Source organism: Copadichromis virginalis, linkage group LG6, assembly GCF_057382275.1.
Source record: "Copadichromis virginalis isolate Kocher_CV1m ecotype Utaka linkage group LG6, C_Virginalis_male_GT1.1, whole genome shotgun sequence".
In the NCBI taxonomy this organism is placed as follows: Eukaryota; Metazoa; Chordata; class Actinopteri; order Cichliformes; family Cichlidae; genus Copadichromis; species Copadichromis virginalis.
Genome location: NC_140623.1, coordinates 27,231,501 through 27,254,049, shown reverse-complemented (window position 1 = coordinate 27,254,049; position 22,549 = coordinate 27,231,501). Strand labels below are relative to the sequence as shown.

At 40.5% G+C, this 22,549-nt stretch overlaps 2 protein-coding genes across 4 annotated transcripts; one reads left to right on the top strand and one right to left on the bottom strand.

Moving 5' to 3' along the window:
- Nucleotides 1-83: 83 nt before the first annotated feature.
- LOC146707955 (GTPase IMAP family member 8) lies at nt 84-5,317 on the top strand. Of its 2 annotated transcripts, XM_085459589.1 has the most exons (8): nt 84-204; nt 1,119-1,453; nt 1,669-1,779; nt 2,047-2,169; nt 2,549-3,008; nt 3,122-3,181; nt 3,274-3,614; nt 3,790-5,317. In XM_085459589.1, exons 2-8 carry the CDS (start codon nt 1,121-1,123, stop codon nt 5,248-5,250), a joined length of 2,889 nt encoding a protein of 962 aa, XP_085315715.1. In that variant the 5' UTR covers nt 84-204; nt 1,119-1,120; the 3' UTR covers nt 5,251-5,317. The 2 variants fall into 2 exon arrangements, with proteins under 2 accessions (XP_085315715.1, XP_085315714.1); XM_085459588.1 differs by lacking the exon at nt 84-204 and having other exon boundaries at nt 214-1,453.
- A 3,833-nt stretch (nt 5,318-9,150) lies between these two features.
- lyl1 (LYL1 basic helix-loop-helix family member) lies at nt 9,151-16,086 on the bottom strand. Of its 2 annotated transcripts, none has more exons than XM_085459587.1 (4): nt 15,537-16,086; nt 12,949-14,535; nt 11,093-11,190; nt 9,151-10,368 (listed from the first exon to the last, which is right to left on the bottom strand). In XM_085459587.1, the coding sequence occupies exons 2-4, from the start codon at nt 13,710-13,712 to the stop codon at nt 9,824-9,826; spliced, it is 1,407 nt and encodes a 468-aa protein (XP_085315713.1). In that variant the 5' UTR covers nt 13,713-14,535; nt 15,537-16,086; the 3' UTR covers nt 9,151-9,823. The 2 variants fall into 2 exon arrangements, with proteins under 2 accessions (XP_085315713.1, XP_085315711.1); XM_085459585.1 differs by having other exon boundaries at nt 12,949-13,798.
- Nucleotides 16,087-22,549: the final 6,463 nt, after the last annotated feature.

Here is a 22,549-nt window from a genome sequence, read left to right as displayed (position 1 = left end):
GTGCGCTCATGTATGAATGTGTTTAAATTTGGGAGTGGCTCAGGCGAGACACCTCATCTGAGCAGACAGCTTTTGCCAGTCGACTGGGAACTAGCATGTACTGAAGTTGTCTGCGTGAGAAATATAACCCAGTGCCAACCAAAAAAACTCAGTATTGACACAAGACAACACATGAATGCAACTTTGTAGACCTTAAACTCTTGAGTAAGTATTCGTCTTGTTGCTTAAATTGTTGTTGTAAGATTGTCTTGGTGTAAGAGACTTAATTGTTAAATTAGTTAATGTTATGCACTTGTTGATTAATTGCAATCATATTACGTTTCTTAGTTGTATTACTTTAATTACTGAAATTACATTGAAATTACTACATTGTTGATATATAATGTGTCATATTTGAGGAAATAGGTTGTTAGGTTAGCTCAAACTACATCCAGAAACTCAAACTATTTATTACAGTTTCAGCAATAGATTCACGCCTAATTTAGAATTTGTGCCAAAGCAAGTATACTTATGAAGTACAGCACTATTTGAAATGCTTCATCAACTCTCGTTGCTGTTTGTTCAGTATGGATTTGGTTTGTACCTTTTTGCATATATGAGTCCAGGCAGAATGTTGTTTGACAGGAATGGCAAGGTGTGGTATCAAACACTGAGATGAAATTGATGTGACCCACAATCATTTCCAGTGAAACTACCAGTGAATTACTTTAGTTTTTGTTCATTCATGCACAACAAGGAACTGTAGGTATCCTGTGTGCAGAGAGACTCGTGTGGGAATAGAGGAGAAAGATTTCAAGTTAAGTTTAAGATGGCATTTTATCCGTTTCTGTTAAGATTGTATGATTACTTGATGCTTAAAATAGTAACTTGACTGATAAAATCTGCCTAGCTGAACCTGCTCAGCTGATCCAGTTGTCTGTTTTCCAGGTTTATTTGCATGTAAAGTTATGTGTGAGTTTGTCTAGGCAAAACCTAACAATAAAACCTAGTATTAAAAGACAGCTTTTATTTTGGTTGGTTGGTGTAGCTTCCTACAAATAACACAGGTGATATACTGTCCTCAATTTCTCTCTCTTTTGTTTTTTTGGACTCCTTCCTGTTTCCTTTATTCATGTCAGGGATGGGTGAACACTACAGAGAAAGCTACTATGGATCCTCGTCCTCAGACCTGAGATTGCTTCTTTTGGGGAATATCGGATGTGGAAAGACAGCATTAGCGGACACTATCCTGGCCCAGCTTTCCCCCATTTCTCCCGGTGCCTCCAGGAGCTGCCAGCTACGGCAGGGCTTCATTGAAGGCAGGAATGTGACCCTGGTGGAGGCACCGAGATGGTACTGGAGTGGTGGCAAGATGGAGGACGGTGTCAAAAAGGAGACACAGCGAGCAATGACTCTGGTACCACCAGGCCCACATGCTATTTTGCTGCTGGTGCCTGTTAATCAATTCACAGAGGTTAGTCTTGGCTTGCCCGTTAGTGATGTCATCTGTTGCTCAACTTTGTTGAAGTTGCAGTCTGTAATGTGTACTCAATAAAAAAATGTCTATCTATCAAACTAGTGGAAAAAAATGTGTTCCAAATATACAAGTTACAGATGTTCTGAAACATCTCCATAACAAGCAGTAACCAGTTTAGATCCATTTTTCCTCTTTGCCTTTTCCCCACGCAGGTGGAGACACGTGTGCCTGCAGAGTTGGAGGAACTGTTTGGACAGGAGGTGCTGGACCACACCATGGTCATGCTGACCTGTGGGGACTACTTGATGGGAAAAACAGTGGAGGTATGAGAGGTGTTCACCTACCCTCTCTTTAAGCTGATCTTTATAAAGCAGGAAAGTCACTTAGTACCACTATAAAACGGCATAGTTTCACCTATTAACTTACGACCTGGCCCCTTATTTATAAATAAATGTTATCTCGTGTTGGGTTTTGTAAATATGCTGTCAGTAATATTTTAGGTGGTTATCTTATTCTTGGAGTATAACATATAGGAGTGATGCAAATCATTGCAGGTATAAATTCACACAAGCTGCATTGTTTTCTCACAGGAGTACCTGCAGAAAGAGCACCCAGGCCTGAGGCAGGTAATTGAGGGTTGCGGAGGACGGTACCATGTCATCAATAATCGTCAGCGACAGGACAGGGACCAGGTCCGTGAGCTGCTGGAAAAGGTATGAAGTAGGAGTGAAAAACAGTTATCAAAACGCAACATTCCTCAAAGGGTTTGTCTGATTCAGTAAAAGTGTGAGCGTTCGTGCCCTCACACATTTTATCATTTGGATGAGACTTCCTCATTGCTTAAGTGCATTGAATTTTTTAAATACTCTATAGGTTGGAGCTTTTTGTTTTAATGGTTTCTTTAAGACTACTGAGCAAGTACGCATGCATGCATGCTGTTTTTCCAGGAACGCCTAGTTTCACATCACACCCTGTTGTAGTCTGGACTGGTTTGAATATTAGCGACGATTGTGATTGTTTTCTAACTGTGACTCACAAAACAGAGTTAAAGTTCCTGCAATAAGTTACTATTGTTTGTTTATTTATCTACAGGTGGACAATATGGCGCGGAAAAACGGGTTATACTACATGAAAACAGTCCAGGATAGAGAGCTGGAAAAACGGGTGAAAGAAAAAAAGGAGCAACTTATGGAAAGTTTCAGGGCTCAAAAGGAAGAGAAGAAAAAGACCCACACATCATCTTATACCCCAAACACAGAAAGTCAAGAGGAAGAGTACTTCAATGCCATTTCAAGAGAGAGGAGGAGACAGGAAGAAAAGGAGGGAATGGTGGAAGGAGTTAAGGTGAGCCAGGTGTCCAATGAGTATGTCAGTGCCATATCAACAGAATCAAGGAGGAGAAGAGAAGAAATGGAGGAAATGGTGGAAGGAGTTAAGGTGAGCCAGGTCTCCAGTAGCCTTTATTCAACTCCAGCTCTAGAGCGACAGCCATCCTCCGAGCTCTGTGATACCGGGGAGTTAAAAAGGATACCCAGTTTCAAACTGAATCGAGGTAAATGCCACTAACCGTGTGCTGTCCTCCATTATTGTACCCTGATTCATTCTTTTAGAAGAGTTAAAAAAAAAAAAGACAAAAGTGAGCAAAACTTGCTTTTTCCCCACTAGATGGAGCTATACTCTCCCAAATGTCAGAGGATAAATCAACTCAAAAAGTGATCTCTACTTGTAAGTCAAAGGACTTCACTCTCTCATATGTCACTATCAGCACTTCACTTCTTAATACGTCACTGACTCTGATTTTTACCTGATGGTTTCAGTTCACCACAGAATTAACAGCTTTGAAGAGAGATCACCCGAGGGTTCGCCTACCACTACTCCTCTTTCGCCAGTCTTCTCCTCTTCCTTCCCCTCCTCACCAACTTTTGCTGCCTCTCCTTCCTTGATCTCCTCATCCAGCTCAACCCCTTCTTCCCCCTCATTGTCCTCATCCTCATCTTCTCCGGAGCTTCGTCTGGTGTTGCTTGGAAGATCTGGATCAGGGAAGAGTGCAGCTGGCAATGAAATACTGGGGCAGGAAGCCTTTGAGTCACGTCCAGACAGCCTCATAGCAATCACACAATGGTGTGAGAAAAAGAAGGCATTGGTTAAAGGAAGAAGGGTTAGTGTTTTGTTTTTGTTTTTAAGTTACTAAGATGTCTTTTTTTTTCTATTTATCTCAACATACACCCATTACAATATCTCAAAGAATAAAGTGTTTCATACTCTCTTCTTGTTTTGTTGCTTTTGATAATAGCTCTTTACATTTTTGCATGCATTTTCTCTGTCACCTGCAGGTGGCAGTGGTGGATACTCCAGACTGGTTCAATTCAGAGCGCACTCCAGATGAGGTGCGAGCTCAGATCTCCTCCTGTGTGGCTCTGTCCAGTCCCGGCCCGCATGTCTTCCTCTTTTGTGTTCCCTTAGACCAGCCTGCAAAGACCGAGCTGCAGGCTCTTGCGTCACTAGAGGCTGTTTTTGGGCCTGAAGCAGTCTGGAGACACACTTTGGTCCTCTTTACTTATGCTGATTGTCTCAGGGCAAGTGGGAAGGCCAAAAATAAGAACATTGAGGCATACATTGCTGGTCAGCGAGGAGATTTGTTAAAGATTGTGGAGAAATGTGGGGACAGATTTCATGTTTTGGAGACAGAAAGAGGTGGGGGAGAGAAGAGCAATGTTGCCGACCTGCTAGAAAAGGTGGAGCAGACAGTGAAGGAGGCCGGGGGGCAGTATTATTCTTGTCCTGCTTTTCAGGAGGCCGAGAACAGAGTGAGGCAGAAACAGCAAGAGATGGCAAGAGAGAAACGAGGCGAAAACCTAGCAAGAGTAGAGGATGTTGGCCCACTCAGCTCTGAAAGGCGAAAGCTTTATCCTTACATGCAGTCTGTTTCTGAAGTAGACGAGGAAGTGACGGAAGATGATATTGAGAAAACAAGGGATGAGGCCGAGATGAGTGTAAGTACTACAAATATTGAGAGTCTTCCTCCAATTACACTTTCGACCATATCCCCTTCACTACTTAGTTCCATAATGGAGAAGATGAGCACGGGTGCAAAGAATTTACCCAAGCTGTTGGCAGATAGCTCTGTGTGGGTTGGAGAGGGAGCACAGAGGATGAAAGATAGTGGAATGTGGGAAAAAGTTGGCACTAGTGCACAAAGTGTCCAAAAGATGGTGGTTGATAGTTCTGTGTGGGAGAAGGTAGGAGTTACTGCAGGAAATCTCTCCAAAGCAGTAGGAAATAAAGTTCCCAAGGTAGTGGTAGATGGTTCTGCATGGGTGGGATCTGGAGCAAAAGCAGCGGCTGCAAGTCCAATGTGGGAAAAAGTGGGTTCAGGGGCCAAAGTCATGGCAGAGAGTTCCATGCGTGTCGGGGCTGGAATTGGAGCTGGGGCAAAGAATTTGGCACAGAGTCCCGTGTGGGGAAAAGTAGGCTCTGGAGCCAAGGCAGGGGCCAAAATGGTGGCTGAGAGTTCAGTGTGGGAGAAAATTGGAAATACAGCTAAACGGGTGCCCAAAGTAGTCATTGGCGGGGCACTGCTGGGTCTGGTGCTCGGTGTGCTTTTGGGCGGTGTGATTGGCGGAGCTGTTGGGGCAGCTGCTGGATCTGCAGTAACAGAGGTGGGCAGGCGAAAACTCAGCAAGAGAAGCACAACAGAGAAGACAGAAGACGCTGCAAGAAACGTTGACAGAACAGTAAACAAGAACATCGACGCAGTGAGAAAACGGGGAGAGAATTTTTTGAAAACTGAATGAAGGACTGACAGATGTTTGTATATAAAATGTATAGCAAATGTAAAAGTGCTTTTTTTTTTTTTTTTTTTTTTTTTTTTCTTGTGAAATAATATTTTCAGCTTTTTGACTGTTGTGTAATTTTTGAGGCATAAAATACTTTAAAATGAATTTGATTTGAGACGATTATAACTTCAGTTTATCGCTACATGTTTTATTGAGACACTCGATAAGTACAGACGAGTGTGACATTTATTAATAGATGAATTACACATATTGATATTGAAGCAATAATATATAAATGAAAATACTTTTCTGAATGTTGATACATGTTTGCAAGACATCAAAATATGCAAAGGAATGATAAAACGTATGACTATTTTTGATAATGTCAAAGGCAGTGATTTAACAAAACGAGTGACTAAAAAGAATATTAAAATCTGTATATTGATGGAAATTCTGTAAATTATACCCTGAATTGGTCACAGTGTTTTTTGATTAAAAGTTGTCATCAGAAAGTCATTGCATTTTTGTGTGTTTTTGGTGCTGAACCACAGAGCATGAAAAATTCTTTACGAACATTTTTGATTTAACAACAATAGACAGTCTTTCACTTTTTAACCTTTATATACTGAAGTTGGTTTCACGTTTATGAAATCTTTGACAGTATTTTCAGCAAGCGAAACCTGCTTCATGACTACAAACATTATGACATTACTTCTCACATTCAGGTTTAGGCCGTAATGAATGTGTCAAATTCAGTTCAGTAAGAGATTTTGCATTTGTAATTATTTATTATAGCATCAGAGTATAGTTACTTTGCATCTAGCTTGAGTTCATCCTGCTGATTTTATAAATTGAGAAGTGATATTTTTCTCCCTGTAGCCTACAGGTGGATGCTGGGGGTGGAGAGTTTGAAAAAACAGGCAGCTATGCAGAAGAGCAGAGGTATTGACCGTAAAATGATTTTACCTGTGTAAGACTTAACACAGATCAAATTGTATGCTAGAACTATGAACCCTATTCCAAAAAAGGGACAGAGTTTAAGATTAAAATAAAAAAAATAAAAAAAAGTTTGGAAATGTTAAACTAAATTTATTCACAACAGAAGGCAGAGAACAAATGGTTAAACTGCAATGTCCAAGTCCTATCTTGTATATAAATTTAGCTTCTCAGCAGTCATGTGTCTTCTTTGTCATATTTTTTGTTTCATTATGTGCCAAATGTGTTTGTGAAAGCACCCAGCCTCTCCTAGTAAATCATGCTGTTGTAACAGATGCTGTATGCATCTATTGCAGCTTGTTGAAATATGCGATGGCTTCCCTGGAAAAAAGATGTCATCTGCATGGAAGCATATATTGTTCTAAAAGCCACGTATACCTTTTAGAAATCAGCCATTTCCGTGCACACTAATGCAACCCCATACCATCAGAGATCCGGGCTGTTGAACTGAGGCCTGATAACAAGCCAGATGGTTCCTCTCCTCTTTGGTCTTGAGGATGCAGCATCCTCAAAAAGAATTTAAAAATAAGATTTGTGTAACCACAGATCAGTTTTCCACTTTGCCTCAGTTTATTTTCAATGAGCTTTGGCCCAGAGAAGATGGCAGTGTTTCTAGATCATGTTCGCATATGTCTCCTCCTTTGCATGATTTAGCTCTAAGCTGCATTGTGGATGGCACAGTGAACTGCGCTCAAAGACGATGGTGTCTCTTCTTGAGCCCATGACAGAGTCATGCCTGTATTTAATGCAGTGCTGCCTGAGAGCCCAAATGTCATGGACATCTAATATTAATTGTTGGCCTTGACAGAGATTTCTCCAGATTCTTAGACTCGTTTGATTCCATGTAGCGTAGATGATCCAAAGTCAAATTTATGTTGATGAACATTTTTCTGAAATTGTTGTTTGTAGATGCAGTTTTTTGCTGATTAGTAAACATGAGCCCATCTTTGCTTCTGAGAAACTCTGAGAAACAGATGGTGTTTTTATACACATTCATGTAACTGTCCTATTTTCAGTGTTCCTCCAGCAGTGTCTTTTTAGGAATGCTTAATTTTCCAGCCTTTTGTGGCCCCATCCCAGCTTTTTCGGATGTGTTGTGGAGATTAAAATAAGATAATATTTTTCTCAAAATAGTAAAATCTCAGTTTTTTTGATCTGTTTTCTGTTCTCTTGTGAATATGTGTTTATGACATTTGCAAATCACTATTTTTTTTTTGTTTACATTTTACGCCACATCCCCAAATCTTTTGGAATTGTGTTTATAGTTTGCAGAATTCACTCCGTTTATTGGATTTATTTACGTAAGTGGGTGTGCTTCTGGTCGTAAGAGGGACACAACTGAGGGTGGGAGGAGGAGGTAGGGTGGAGGCACTGGCATTATCTCTAAGTCCCAGGCTGGCTAGCATCACCCTGCGCGGCCTCCTGTATCAGAAGTCGAGAAGGTTGACATCCCAGGAGTTTGAATTACAATTTTGAGGGTTTATTTCCTGAACTGTACTGTGCAGCCATAAAAATATTTTTGAATAAATAACAGTAGTAACAATAGTAATAATACATTTCAACCGTTTGCTTTTTTATCGGGACAAGCTTACAAGATAAAACGGGTTAATGTCTAACCCATAAATCATATATTGTTAAACAACTCAAATAAATCTAGTGTGTTATCCAAAAAATCTTTGAATAATTCAATTTGTACAACTGCAAAGTGACACACTATCTTTAATTTGCATGACCCCTGCTTCACTCTGTAATCCTCTCTGAGGTTTTAGAGTGAAGCAGGGAGGAGAAGGCCCAGCTTAGCACAGCCGAGTGGGCAGATGCAGTCACAGCAATGTTGTGAAAGCAGTTCTTCCTGTTGTATGATCCTGAAACCAAGTGTGCAGGGCTTCCCAGGGCACCCTGGTGGCTGTTTTCTCTTTCTTTTCCTCCTCCTATCTTCCCTTCTTCTATGCAGCGGTTGCTACCCCACACATCCAAACACCCATCAAACATGGTACAGTCACACCGCCACCACCCAACCTCCAGGAAACTCGTTGGCCGTAAATGAGACAGGACTAACTGTAAGCGTTTCCTGGCCAATTGATAGACAGACACCCGCACCACGGCAACAGCTGCAAGCCCCCTCCCTCCCGAACACTTTTCACTTTCCTCCACCATTCTGAACCCCATCTTCAACCGCATCCCACATCCACCCTGACTTTCCGCAAACGCAACCACACACGAAAAAAATTGTTGCCTTCACAGTTTTTTTCCCTTGTTCTTCAACATATAACGCACATACATGCACACACTGTCTTCATTTTAATTCACCACAAATTTGCTTGTGATCACAAATTGTGCCTATAATGTTGTATTGTATTGTCAGACTGGGCATTCATCTGTAAATCCTCCACCAGTATAAAAACGCTTTAAAGTCTGCTTCTTGGGAAAACCTCATTGCCTTGTGGAAAACATTTGTTTTTCGGTTTGCTGGACTTGCTACAGGAATGGCAGGGCAACTGTAGATCCATGTTCTCGGTGTCACGTCACTCACTAGTTTTATTTTTTGACTTGTGTTGTTTATGGCTTCCATGCTGAAACACTATTGTCAGTCATCTGTCATTCTGGTGAACAGCACACGTAAACAGCATGGAGTTGTGCTTTGGCTACTCGCGCTGACAGCTTTGTTATGGACAAACAGAAGGACACATGACTTACGTGCAGATTTTTCAAAATAAAGTTAAAAGAAGCGAACTTCCAATCACCATAAACCATTTTAATCTCATAATCTAGCAGTTTGGTCATTGTGTTCATTTTATGCTACTTACTGGTGAGTTTGAGCATACACAAGTATGCTAAACCGAGAGCGGCAAAACATTTGAATGTGTTGAGAAATTGTGCTGACATAGAGCAGTCTTTGGAGCGCAGTAAGAGGATGTCAAATAAGGAACAGCAAACTAAAACACACTTTATTTCTGTCTCTTACAAGTGTGTCACAATGTCAGGGCGGAACCATCGGCCCTGCTTTTCGGACAATTAGAGCAGCGAGGACATTAAGAAACGGCAACATCAAATCACCACTGCATGCAATGCATTTCTCTGCAGGCACTCTTAAGTTACCGTAACTGCACTGAGGCAAGGCTGATTATTTACATGTAAACTTCAGAGACTGACAAAATATTTGATTTTCATGCTTTTTTCTGACAGATCTTCCATTTTTATCCATTTGCTAAGAAGATTTTAAATTCCCCGGATTACCTTTATAAGCACGTGTAATCAGGGCCCTGTTCGTGTCTTTCTTCTTCTACTGTTTTAGTTGTATAATGTTTATTAAAGGATCATTGTTACCATATTTGGATATGAAGCTGGTTTGAGTGTTCTGTTAAGTTTCATGTCTCAGCCTTCCTCAAAGCACAGTTTGGTGTTTCACTAAATGACAGCTTCACAATCAACATTGCCAGAAAAGACAAAGAAGCTCTCAAACCTGCAAAATTCATTTAAAAAAATCCCTCTTTTTTTAAAAACTTATTCACACCTTTCTGCAATTGATCAAACACTTTTGATATCTCCGTCTCTGCCTGGCATTTAAACTCCCAGTGTTTACTGCCTTTTGGTGTCACCGCTCATCATTCGATGCTGCCACCATCCCTATCTGACTCTTGACCTTTCCCAGAATGCCTTGGGTAACCACAGAGGTCTTAGCACCAAAGCTTTCTTCACTGTCTGTGTCTCCATAGCAACTGGACGTTGCTGGGGAATTAACCAGGGCACTGATTGAGTCAGTTGAGTCTCTGTCTCTGTGGGCTAACGCCAAAGCGGGACGGGCTGACGCAGGCAGGGCAGAGTGGGATGGTGGCGGAGTGTCGCACTGAAAACGAGGGTTCAGTTTTTTGCCTGCCAAACCAGGAGCCATGCTCTCATCCTCCACATCATCCTCAGCCGAGTCCCTGCTCTTGTCTTGATCCTGGTCATTGAGCAGTGTGACCAGGAAGTTGATGTACTTCACGGCCAGGCGGAGGATTTCGTTCTTGCTGAGTTTCTTGTCAGGTGGGTGCGTGGGAATGAGTTTCCTCAGCTCCGAGAAAGCCCCGTTGACGTTCTGCTGTCGCCAGCGTTCACGGCTGTTGGTGAAGACGCGGCGGGCGAGTTTTTGGGGAGGGCCTGTTAAACACACATAAACACAGATTTAGTCCAAAAGGTGGTTTTTTTTTTAACAAATCCTTCAAATCATCACCAACTTTTTTTTAAAATAACTTTGCTAACAAAAGGGGGAGGGGATTCATTAGACTTTGGAAGAATATTAAATATTTGTTATCCATTTTTAACGATTAGATTCCTCTGCAGGAGGTTTTGGGCCATGAGCTGATTTTCAGTTCCAAAAAAAGTGGCATATGGTGCCAGGGGTATATTCCTATACCCATGGCAAGGCAAGGCAAGGCAAGTTTATTTGTATAGCACAATTCAACAACAAGGTGATTCAAAGTGCTTTACAGAGACATTAGAAACAAGAACAAATAAAAAGCATGATTTAAAATGGATTAAAACAAGCAAATAAACTAACTAACTAATTAACAAACAAACAAACAAACAAACAAACAAACAAACAACAGTATATAAAATCAAAACAGATAAAATCAGGTAGGATATAATGGCAGGATATAGAAAAGCACTGAGAGATGGACTAGCAAATTGTGGAAGTATGTTTTTCTCACAGGATGTGATGGCAGTGAAAAAAAGTACATAACATTGCCACATACTCTTTAAATAGTTTAAATATATGCCTTCATCTCCAAAATGTGGACATCAATTTCCCCAAATTACAGTTCAAAACATTCAAACAATAATTATCTCCATAATAGTGTCGGATGTACACACAGAAACTCACATTCATTCATCTCCATCTCAAAGTGCGAGGAGGGTCTCCTCTTGATGCGGTTGTTGCTGATGACACCATAGCTTCCTCCTGAAGAACCCAGGTACGAACTAGAAACACAAACACTATGTGAATCATTTGTGGGATCGTATTTACAGTCAAACAAGTAAAAATAAGCTACATATAAATAAAAACAAGACACATATAAGGTTGTTTTGGCATTTCGTCCTCCTTCCTATAGCAACTGAATAGGGAGAAATCATAAAGAGTGGCTAAAGAAAGCAGGAACATGGTGGAAGTCATTAATGGAGGTGTGAATGTGAGTGGTGGCGTTGATTGAGTGTGCATGCAGAGTTTTAACCCAATCTCATTAAGCTTGGTTACTAGCTGATTCTACTTCAGGGGGGATGAAATAGATCAATGCTTCCTGCTACAAACAAACCAGAGAGGAAAGGGGAGAGAAGCTTATTCCCAGACCTCCATGACAGATGGGGAAGCCACAGATATATCCACTGTGCAAAAAAAGTCCCACTTTTTCCACTCTTCTGTGAGAAAACTGTGTAGAAAATGCCGTTTGGAGTAGAGAATAGAGGAACAGTAGGAGGGCTTTGATAAAGACTGCAAATTAATGCCTTTCTTCACAGGAGTAAAAGAAGAGCTGCCAGTTGCTCGGGCCCAAAAAGAGCTTTAAGAGTTCTGGTTTGCTTCCTTTTGTCAGTTTAAGGATTAAAATTAGCTGTAATTAAAACTGGATGTATAGTTTAGAAAAGTGGTATATTCAAGTAAAGGTTTTTTACTTGGCTGCTAAATGCACACACACAAACACGCACACACACACACAAAGAAAAAAAACATTCACTGATTCAATTTGTGTTCGGTAACCAAAAGGTCTGCTGGGTAAATTTAGCGTGAGAAATGTGAGGTCCCTTCAAAACAGCACACATCCTGCTGTCATTTTCACATAACAGCGCAGCACAGCGGCTATTAATCATGATGGGAAGTCGAGAAATCCGAGCAGTTGAGGTTTTATCTGAAACTTGGCATTGCAGCGAGAAAAGTGGCATCATCCTCGATAGCAGCATGTCAGGAAGCTGTACTGTAGTGAGTTTTATAGTTTAGTTGTCCGCATCTGTTTGCAGGCTTTTTCGAAAGGAAGTCAATGAGTGTGCGATACTTTATTTTACATAATGTTCCAATTTATGCGATGGTTATTTTACATAGTTTATAACTTTTTCATTTTACCTCTAGAATTATTTGCTTCCAATGAAACAAATTCATTCAATAAACATATTCATGCACTGCACTGATCATTTTAACCACACTGTCAGCAAATGTTGCAGTTTTTAATCGAGCAGATAAAAGGTAGCATTACAAATATGCATTTTTCTTCTTCTTTTTTTTTTTTTTTTTTTTACCTTGCATCAATCTTTTTTTTGTTGTGGATACTTTAGCTTTACTTGCTTTAGCCTTCAAATATATTAATTTGAAGTCAAAAGTAGGGCCTTGTCTAATGTTTGGATTACTCCAAAAGTAATTTAAAGGATTCCTTTCTTTTAAAAAACAACAACAACAACAACAAACAACCAACATAATCCTGCTCAACGTTTGGAGTAGATACAGGAATTTTTGAATTGAAAGGTTTCTTTGATTGCATAATTGCAGTCTATCTTCAGAAATTAGTGTCAAATTGAAAAAGGAAAATTGGGAGACATGATCCAGATGTTCCCCCAAAAATATCGTATACTAATCTGCATAAAGATCCAGACTCACTTTAATCATGGTGTAGCAGCACTCAGACTGCTCTTGTTTCAAGAAGTTATAAGTGACTCACACTGTGTATGAATGAATTCAAATTTGTATAATCTCACCTAGTGAAGAAGGGGTGACCAGACAGGTACTGATGAGGCAACAGGGGCCCTGAAGAAGCAGCTGTGGGACCTACGGGACCTCCAGTAGATCCAGAAGCTCCGGGGCTGACCACAGGTAAACAGTTCAAATGGCCGCGGCGAATGTCTCCATGTGGCCCATGTAGGAGATTGGGAATTGGGTGGAGGGCAGTCAAAGGGGTATTTGGGAGTGGCAGTGGGGGCTTGCTGTGGCCAAGGCTGATAACTGGAATGTGAGGAGGAAGAGGAGAGGATGATGAGGATGAAGGGAAGGCAGCTGTGGAGGTTGGAGGGGGAAGAGGGCACGGGGAAGTCTTTGCTGGTGCCGGGAGGAGTGGAGGTGGCGAGGAAAGAGTTGGGGACCCGTTGGCTGAAGCAGCAGGAGCAGTGGTGCTCTTTGGCCCCCCTAGTTTTTCCTCGTCCTCTTCTTCCTCCGTTTCCATGGCAATGGGCTCAGGTGCAGCAGTTGTATCTGCTTGGTGATTGGTTAACACTGTGTTTGGGGTGATGAGGGCTTGTGTCGAGCCAGGAGTAGGGACATCCGTGTGTCCCTTGTGCCCTGTCTTGTTAGTGGGTTGTGGGCTGCCGATAGCATCCAAGGATGCTGACTGCTGGCTGTAGAGAGGGCTGCTATGCTCCATGGATGCACACGATGGTGAGGAGGCAGAGGATGAAGAAGAGGAGGAGGGGCGAGGTATGTCGTGGGGTGAGGCAGGCGGGCCAGTGGAGTTCAGCTTCTCCATCATGGTGGTGAAGTCTCTGAAGGAAACTCTGTCAAGGTGTCGCTCTTCTCAGCTGCCCAGCGTGCGTGCTGCAAGTCTGTGTCTCGTCCCTGTGGTGTTTTACACGAGAGTCAATAATGTGTTTATATTCCGGCACACGCAGCTAGTCCTACAGGGCCTTAAAAATTTCTCCTGGCCTGGAGTCTTTTAACCCTTTATTTACTTTTCCTTTGTTCTACTTTTCTACAGATTTTTCAATATTTTAGCATTTCTACATACATGCATGACTTGTCCTTATTTCTCAGCATACAAGTCTTTTAACATCAGTTCAGTTTTATTTAGATTTTACAATATTATTAATTATTTCATGAATCTTCACAGTGACACCTGCTGTTACACGCTTAGGAGGTTTTCGTACAGCCTTATTACTCATGATGGCTGTTGCACAACTGTAATATAATGTAACAGAATATTGCACAATGTTCCAGTAAAGCAAATTAATTAATTTCCATGTTCAATTTAAATTAAACGTAGTTGGATAGAATTTGCAAACTTAAATAAGGGGCTAATGCTGTGATTAAGTCTCTGGCTCCAGCATATAAAGGAGGTGGCTCTTGCAGTTTGATGTGATGGGGAAGTCTGGTTTTTTTGTGTTGTTTTTTTTTTTTTTACTGTACATCCCGAGTAGCAAATTCTTTTTTGGTTTTGAATGAGTCTCTAGTGGCTTCTCTTAATAAGTCTATCCGTCTATCTGTCTGTCCACATGTATTTTGAGGATATGAGTCAAAATCCTTTTACGGACCCCAAAAGTCCCAGAACGCTGACGATTGGATTGATATCAAAGAGTCTGTTGAACAAAACAAAGGGAAAAATGGACTCAGGATATATATTTGATGTATGTTTAGCAAAGACTATAAGATATGAAAATGTGCTTAAAGGTCAGTTTGCACACGTGCAGTGCAACAGTTTCTGATAAGCTGATGCATGGCTTAAAATCTGGATTCAGTTCATCAGAAATTTATTTCAATTGTAAATTTAGAAGTTTGATGCAATTTTAAAATGTTGACATATGGAGTAAATTCATTCTTGTACTTTACAAATTGCTGCTCGTTAGTCTGTCTTGCAAAGCTTACAGCTCATGATTTTTCAGGTTTTGCAATCGCAATTGTTCCTGTTTTCTTTTCTGGTGGTCATGACTTTATTTTGGACAGTTCCGTCTTTCGCAGTGATGTGTAGGAATGACATTTGCAGCTAATTCTTTATAAATATATATTTTTTGCAGCATATCCCCAGCAGTTTGTTAACCATTGTATTGATTTTTAAATGTAAGGCCCAGCATGTTTACTTTTGAAGCACACATTTTAAAGAGGATTCGTTTTTGTAGTGAAAGACACAAAGCAATGCTTTCAGAAGTCCCCTCATTTTTTTGGTTCAATTTACAATTGTGACAAAAATGTTATTAACTCTTAAAGTTTTTTTTAAATTTTTGTTCAATATCTTTCTTTCTGGTAAGGCCACTTGTTATTTTCCTATATTGCTCGAGTAGCCAAACAGAGTGTATTATATTTTTACATAAATAAATAGATAACTGGGGGTAAAATGTTATAATTTAAATTAGGACAGAAATCAGAAATCCTATGTTTTCAAACAGTTAACTAGAATATATTGTCAATAATAGAAATATAATACATTATTAATATTTTTTAATGAATAGATACATGATGTATTGGACATCATGTATGTGTATTGTGCTATTATTACTAGTATTTAAATAAGCATTACTTCCTGCAAACTATTTGCGTACAATTTGAACAATAAGTAAGACAATAGGTAACCTTTAATACTTACATATACATTATGACATCCACTGTGGCTCGTGAGTATGGCGTACAAAATCCCTCAGAGTTCGAGTGATCGGAGAACGCACATGTATCTGCTCAGTGTTTAGCGTCCTCTCCCTCCTCCTTTAAGTCGCTCACACTCCACTGCAGCCTGTCAGCGTCTGTCTGTCAACTTATGAGGTCAGAATTGGAGCCACGCTGTCTGATACCACTGCTCATATTCTTAAACATTTATAAATAATTATAAATATTCAAAGAAAAAAACATTTACAAAGAGAAGAAGTCAGAGCGAGGCCAAGCGACTGGGAAACATAGATGTATGGTTTTTTTGATTGGAAGTTGCTCCTTTGAACGAAGACACACTCAAAACGTGGAGATGGAAGGTGCGGGTCTCCACCATCACCCCCTGTCCATATGTCAATCTCGTCTCTCTCCCTCTCTCTGTCTGTCTTTCTCTATCTTTCACCGTCCTGCCTGTCCTTTCCCTCGCTCAATCTCTTCGCCAAGAAGACACAATGCTGTCGCTGGTTGCCAGAGTTCTGGTACTGGCAAATGTGAGGTGGGAGAGAGAGTGAGAGAGGGGGGGGGAGAGGAGGGGAGAGAGTGAGAGAGAGAGAGAGCGAGAGGGAACCGTGTTGCAAGGAGAGTTTTCCGCTCCCTGCTGGACAAGAGGATGTGCTAGTACAATATGGTGGCTGCTGATAAGAGCCTCAAAAGCTGCCTGTGGCCTGTAGATAAGGAACCTTCACCACCCCTCTTCCTCCACCACCAATACCAGCACACACACACGAATCAGCAGGTTCACGCCTACATGCATGTACGCACACATACACACGGCACTGGACTGGTCAGTCCCAAACTTTGAAGGGATCTGGATCATTTCCAAGAAAATATTTGCAGCTGCACTTATATAACAATATATTAAAGAGACAATGTGGCTGCTGCTCATTCATGCACGTGCTTTCACAAATATGCCTGTGTGTTTTAACGCACACATACATCGCATGCATGCACAACATGGCCACTTGGGATATCTTTGTTTAAAATATCAGCCCTTAAAGCTCGTTGTCACATTCTGATTAGCACAAAAGCCCTCAAATGATGGGCGTTTAGAGCAGACAAACAAGTTCTGTTTGCTGGATTTAGACCACATTTGAATGACTGAATGAGGAAATTAAACAAACGGGTATCTGAAATTAACAACTTATTTCAGTTGAAAAAGATAAATGTCTCACTACGATCAAAGGTCAAGCAGTGATCATTAGAAAGGTCATCTCTTCAAAGTTGGTTGTATATACTTTGAATGTGTCATATGTTTGAATAAGGCTTTCACGATTATCTTGGCTCGACAACAGAGTAAATGGCAAAATAATTGACAGGGTGCTGAAAAACATCGTTAATCACCTTAATCTTCACTGGTATAGATGTTACCTACACAAATGCTCTGAGATTTTTGGTCTGTGTTGTTTTTACTATGACATCAGAGCACACCTGTGCCGCCGCCGACCGATAGATAAGTCATCATCACGGCAATTTTCCTCTCCAAGAGCTCCCAAACTTCCTTCCTCAATTTGTCTCTCACCCTTTCTCCTCTTCGCTTGTCCATTCCCGTCCAATTCTGCCCAAACTCCCTCTCTCTCTTTCAACCTCAGGGTCAGCACTTCTTTTACATTGCCTCAGTCATTTCCTTCTTAGACAGACTGAAACACAAACATTATAAAGGCTTTACAGTTACCTGACCTTCAAGGTCCTGGGAAGGAAAAGTGTTTGCTGAACAATTGCTCAGCAAATCTGTCACCACCTTCATCATCATCATTTTATTAGTTGTATTTTTTTTCCCTTTTCACCGTAATCACCTTAAACATCATCGTCGTCATCGCTATAAGCAACTGCTGCATGTGAATATGTCAAACTAACAATAGGCCTACAGAATCAGAGTACAGACGGTGTCGTCTGCTGGTCCTGGTCGTCACACTTTTTTGCTTCCACAGCTGTGGTTCCAGTTGATCACTCTCTGTGTGCTAGAATAACGCGGTGGCACCGTTGCGCCTGCAGATGCTGCATAAATTTGCGTGTAACATATAAAAAGCTACACGGGGGACAGACAGAAATCCTTTGGGATTAGCTTTTTCCTGTGCTTTACAGTATGTGTTCCTGTCACACAGTTGTATTGTTAATAACGTTTTGGTTCATTAAAGATGTTCACTTTGCTTCCGCTTCATTTAGAGATTATTTTAAAATAAGATACAAACAAATGATAATGCGCATAGTTTCGCTTTTTGACTGATTGTCGTGTTTAGAAATTTTAAAAGTCGGGACGGGTAAAGGGGTAAAAGAAGTTGGAACGAGAGGCCGTGGGGCGGGTTTAGAAATGAGAAAATTCTAAATTAAAAAGTTAAAAGGTTAGAAATGGATAGATAAACATGAAAGTTTTATATCCCCATGTGTTACCATGTCTTTACATTAATTTACTCATTTATTTACTGCAGTGAAAGCACGCTTCAAGTCTGGATAAAAGGCACTTTACATAAAAGTAAGAGAAATTTGTATATGATACAACACTGTGTCACATAGTGAGTAACGAATCATTTTACAGTTCGGATTTCCCCTTCTTCAGGTAAAACCCTTCTCAGACAGTCACAGTTTTCTCGGGACCAGACTGTCTTACTTAAAGCCCCATGTGAACACTCAAACTGTAAATGGGGAATAATAATAGAAACAAACGATAACAGCCAGCTTCCGCTTTTCCCTTGAGTGAGGAAGAAATCAAGAGATGATTGTTTTAATCTCAGCGCGGTGCCTGTCACACCCTCCTCCTGGCTACCTTAAAATACCCCGCTCAATAAAAAGAGCATCAATAGGGGAACCTCTGTGTGTGTGTGTGTGTGTGTGTGTGTGTGTGTGTGAATGCACCTGCAGAAACACTGATCTCATCTGGGCAAAGAGTTGAAAATGAAAATGTTTTAAACGAAAAGCTTTGGATCCAGTAGAAAATAGGCCCCATCAGCAGCATTCAAAACTGCCAAAATCTAGATCCATCTGTTATTATTTTTAAAATTTTATTTAATGTATTTATTTATTCACTTATTTATTTATTATTTTAGTTATTTCGTTTTCTATGCTGGTCATTTGTAAGAAATGTTTTTATAAATTGGTACGGGCAGTTGAACACAACAAGCCATTTAAACAAAGCCGACCTTTAAGGAGAAATGAGGCCACTGTCATCATCACGATGACCACAAAAGAGTTTTCAGATAGCAGGTGTGCATTGCTACACTGGTATAAAGCACATATACAGTATACGTATACTTTATTAGGTATACCTTGCTAGTACTGGGTTGGACCCCCCTTTGGCTTCAGAACATTAGTCATGTGGTGTTTAGAAAAAGCTGAGTTGGCACATGAAGATATCCTACACGCCGTTACACCACTACTAACACCTTGAACTGTTGCTACAAGGTGTTTGTGCCAAATTATGACCAGGCCATGTTTTTCCAGTCTTCTTTTGTCCACGTTTGGTGATACCGCATGAAGCCTCAGCATGCTCAGTTTCCTGTACTTGGCTAACAGGAGTGGCCAGTCTCTGTAAACTCTAGAGATGGATGTTTGGGAAAATCCCAATAAATCAGAGGTTTCTCAAATACTCAGATCAGATCTGAGCGACAAACATGCCACATTCAGAGTCACTTAAATCACCTTTCGTCCCAAACTGATGTTCAGTTTGAACCTTATCAGGTCATCTACATGCCCAAATGCATTGAGTTGCTGCCATGTGGTTGGCTGATTAGATATTTGTGTTTACATGGAGATAAACAGGTGTACCCCATAAAGTGGCCAGTGAATGTATGTACATGTTTGGAATAAACTGCAGTACAGTCTGTTCTTTTCAACCCAACAAACAAGCAAGATCACTTTTTTAACCCCTTTTTATTAGGCCTTCGTGGATCTTGAGAATAATATGCCAGAAAACAGAAACAGGCTCAAAGCTATTGTGACTCATTAGTGCAGTTAGAGAAGCACATATCCTAGCTTGCCTGGTAGAGTGCTTCACCACCTAGCCCTGCGGGTGAGTCTCTCCAGAATTGATTTTTCTCAGAGATGAATTTTACTGTGCCTTTGCCTGGTGTAACATGCCTTTAGAAGTGTGTGTGTGTGTGTGTGCGCGCGCGCGTGTATGTGTGTGTGTGTGTGTGTGGCTTTGTGACTATGAAGTTACTTCTAGCAGCACAGTAAATATTATTTTCCTTATTTTCTGTCATTATGTCATTACTGCTTTTAATTTGACAGACATCTATCTATCATCTGTGATAATGTTCATGTATTTCCCATTATCAGATTAAAATAAACTTGGAGAACTTACAGTGAGCACATGCACATAAATCAGAAAACGCATACACACTCCCCAAAGTGGGCTCCATGGCCACATTTCCTCCGCGTCATGTAAACACTATTGTGTACCCGGTGATAGGGATCACTGGAACCTAATTGTTTGAGGCAATATTCGCAGTGCATTTCATGGAGAAAGTGACAAACAATGCTGTGAGCGCTGGTCGGGACAGACGCCTCTCTTCTCCTCCTGCTCCGCGACAGATGTCGACTGTGTTTATTTTTCCTGATTGTCCTGGAGACAGGCCATCCAGCCACAGGACACAGCAAGGAGGGTTTTAGTTTAGTTAGATATTCAGCACAAAGGAGGAGGATGGGGTTGCATTGCCAGCCTTGAACCTGATCTCTTCCCCCCACACAGCACGGTGTACACCTGATCATCTCCATCAGGACTCAACCTTAAGTATTGGAGGGATCAAGCTACAGGAAAAATAGGAAAGGATTTCAATTCTGTAAACATGAACAAACATTAGAAGATAACACCATTGTAGATGAAAAAGATCAAAAACAGGATAATTTTTTTCTGAAGAATAATGAAAAGGATATTTTTTTTTGTGAGTCAAGAGGAAAAAACGGGAGTGCGTGCATCATTTCACATAATTACTGAGTAATCTCATAATTTCATAATGTCTTGTGATTTACTTCCTGAAAGTTTGTTCTCTATTACCAGCTTTCCTTTTTGCTGAGATCCACCAGTATATTTTAATTCTTACTCCCAAATCCTACACAGAACCTCTGTCTGCTATCTCCTTGTACAGGATTGGAAATTCAGCAACTAAACTCAGCACATGGGTACCTCTTAGGACCCAAAAGGTTCTTATCTTTATCACTGATTATGTCATTATTTTGCTTAGCAACAACCTACAAACAGGTTAAAATGACCTGTTGTGCTCCCATAGCACCTTGTAAATTGTATCATTTTAATTTCAGGACAGTAAAATAATATATTTTTTAAAGCCACAAAACTTAAATTATGCATGATATATCCTGATGTCATCATGTTGCCGAGCAACAGGCTAAAATCAAGGACCAAACAAAACAGCATGGACTTGTACTATTTGACAAAATAAGCAGGCAGATACATTATAACTAAATTAAATATAATGGCTTTTAAATTAATTGCAAACATTTATTTTATGGCAATTTGAAGCCTAGTTAAAAATATTTTATTTTATTCAGCAGTACCTTTACAGCCCACAAGAGGGCTCTGAGTTTTGGAAAAACAGCCATTAAATTATAGCAGTAGTTTTATTTTCATTTCATTTTAATTCATTTTATAATGAATGACAGAATTCGACATAGATTTAGAAATCACTGCAGAGGTAGTTAAACCTCAGCATGTATGATCCATTTTAATGATGGGTGGTCTACAGAGATTTGATAAGCTCAGGACTTTGATTTTTCATTTTCGGTCTACTTGTAAAATAACTGACTCAAGTCACACCTTTTATCAGACAAGTTATCAGATTTCACGCTTGTCCATGTGAAGCGCCTGGAGGCTTGAAACACACCTTTAAACAGACGGTAAAATCAGTGGAGTTCCCCTTTAATTTTTGGAAACGCAGTGATTCGTGAGATTAGTTTCCCTCGTGCGTCTAATCTAATACAGATCAAAAAATCTGATCAAAACTCATCCTAAATCGGTTGCAGTGATGCTCTGTGAAACTGTTGCTCGTTCAAAAGCACAACATAACCTTAGAAATTAGATCAGTGAGGAGTCTCGTTTTTCTCTCCTATCTGTATAAAGTTCATGGTGATTCTGATTACAGTAACGGCACCTTGTACAGTGTCAGCCACATGTCGACGGTCACACATCGCTCCGTTCCCAGGATGCACCTGGCCACAAGCAAGCAGGCGGACGTGAGGGACAGCTGTTTCCTGTGCATGCTTCCTGGTTTGGCAGAGAAAAAAAAAGGGGGGGGGGGCTTTAGTGGTGGGAGGGAGTTGGGGTACAGAGTTGGGCAATGGGGTAAATTTGTGTTTTTGCTGAGGGATTTTTCAAACAAGAAATATCTGCCACAGGTGTGAGGGTAAAGAAGGGTGTCACACATATAGAGTATATGCTACAACAACACGATCTCATAAAAGAAAAATAAGAAGTCACGGGGATCGTGGGAGAAATGTTCCTTTATTGTCTCCAGTCTTTGACTCCCCCACCCCAGGGGGAGAGCGTGGTTGGCCACCTAATCAGAGCATAATGGTCTCAATCAATAGTTTCCTTGATTGCACACGTACTGTACATTCCACATCAACAGCGCACAAACAGGGCTGTGTTTTCATGCGAGGTGCTTAAATCAAGGAAGCCTGCGACAGTGTTTCATTACATAATTATGCTGCTGTTCAAATCAATACCATGTTTTTCAATATTTCCATGGAAATAAATAACTTCAGTGAATAAGTTCAGTCAATAGGTTATTCTGAGCATAACAAGGCAAATATCTGACCAATCAGTGCAGTTAATTGGACAAAATCTGTTAATAACACTTTTCTGTTTGTCTCCTGTAAAGTCTGGATGGACGTTTTATATTTCTGAACTAAAGGAATAAAGACTAATCATTATGATGCTTTTGCAAACATGGCTAGAAAAATAAAAACCCAGTAGATGTTGCAGCATGAAACCTGTAACTAAGTATA

Bases quoted from the DNA above. Each gene is read 5' to 3' on its own strand.
- LOC146707955 (XM_085459588.1), top strand. From the start codon at position 1,112: ATGTCAGGGATGGGTGAACACTACAGAGAAAGCTACTATGGATCCTCG. The intron at 3,009-3,121 runs GTAAATGCCACT...TTTCCCCACTAG, and splicing joins CAGTTTCAAACTGAATCGAG to ATGGAGCTATACTCTCCCAA. The intron at 3,182-3,273 runs GTAAGTCAAAGG...TGATGGTTTCAG, and splicing joins TCAAAAAGTGATCTCTACTT to TTCACCACAGAATTAACAGC.
- lyl1 (XM_085459587.1), bottom strand. From the start codon at position 13,712: ATGATGGAGAAGCTGAACTCCACTGGCCCGCCTGCCTCACCCCACGAC. The intron at 11,191-12,948 runs GTGAGATTATAC...TTGTGTTTCTAG, and splicing joins GGTCACCCCTTCTTCACTAG to TTCGTACCTGGGTTCTTCAG. The intron at 10,369-11,092 runs GTGAGTTTCTGT...TGTGTTTAACAG, and splicing joins TGAGATGGAGATGAATGAAT to GCCCTCCCCAAAAACTCGCC.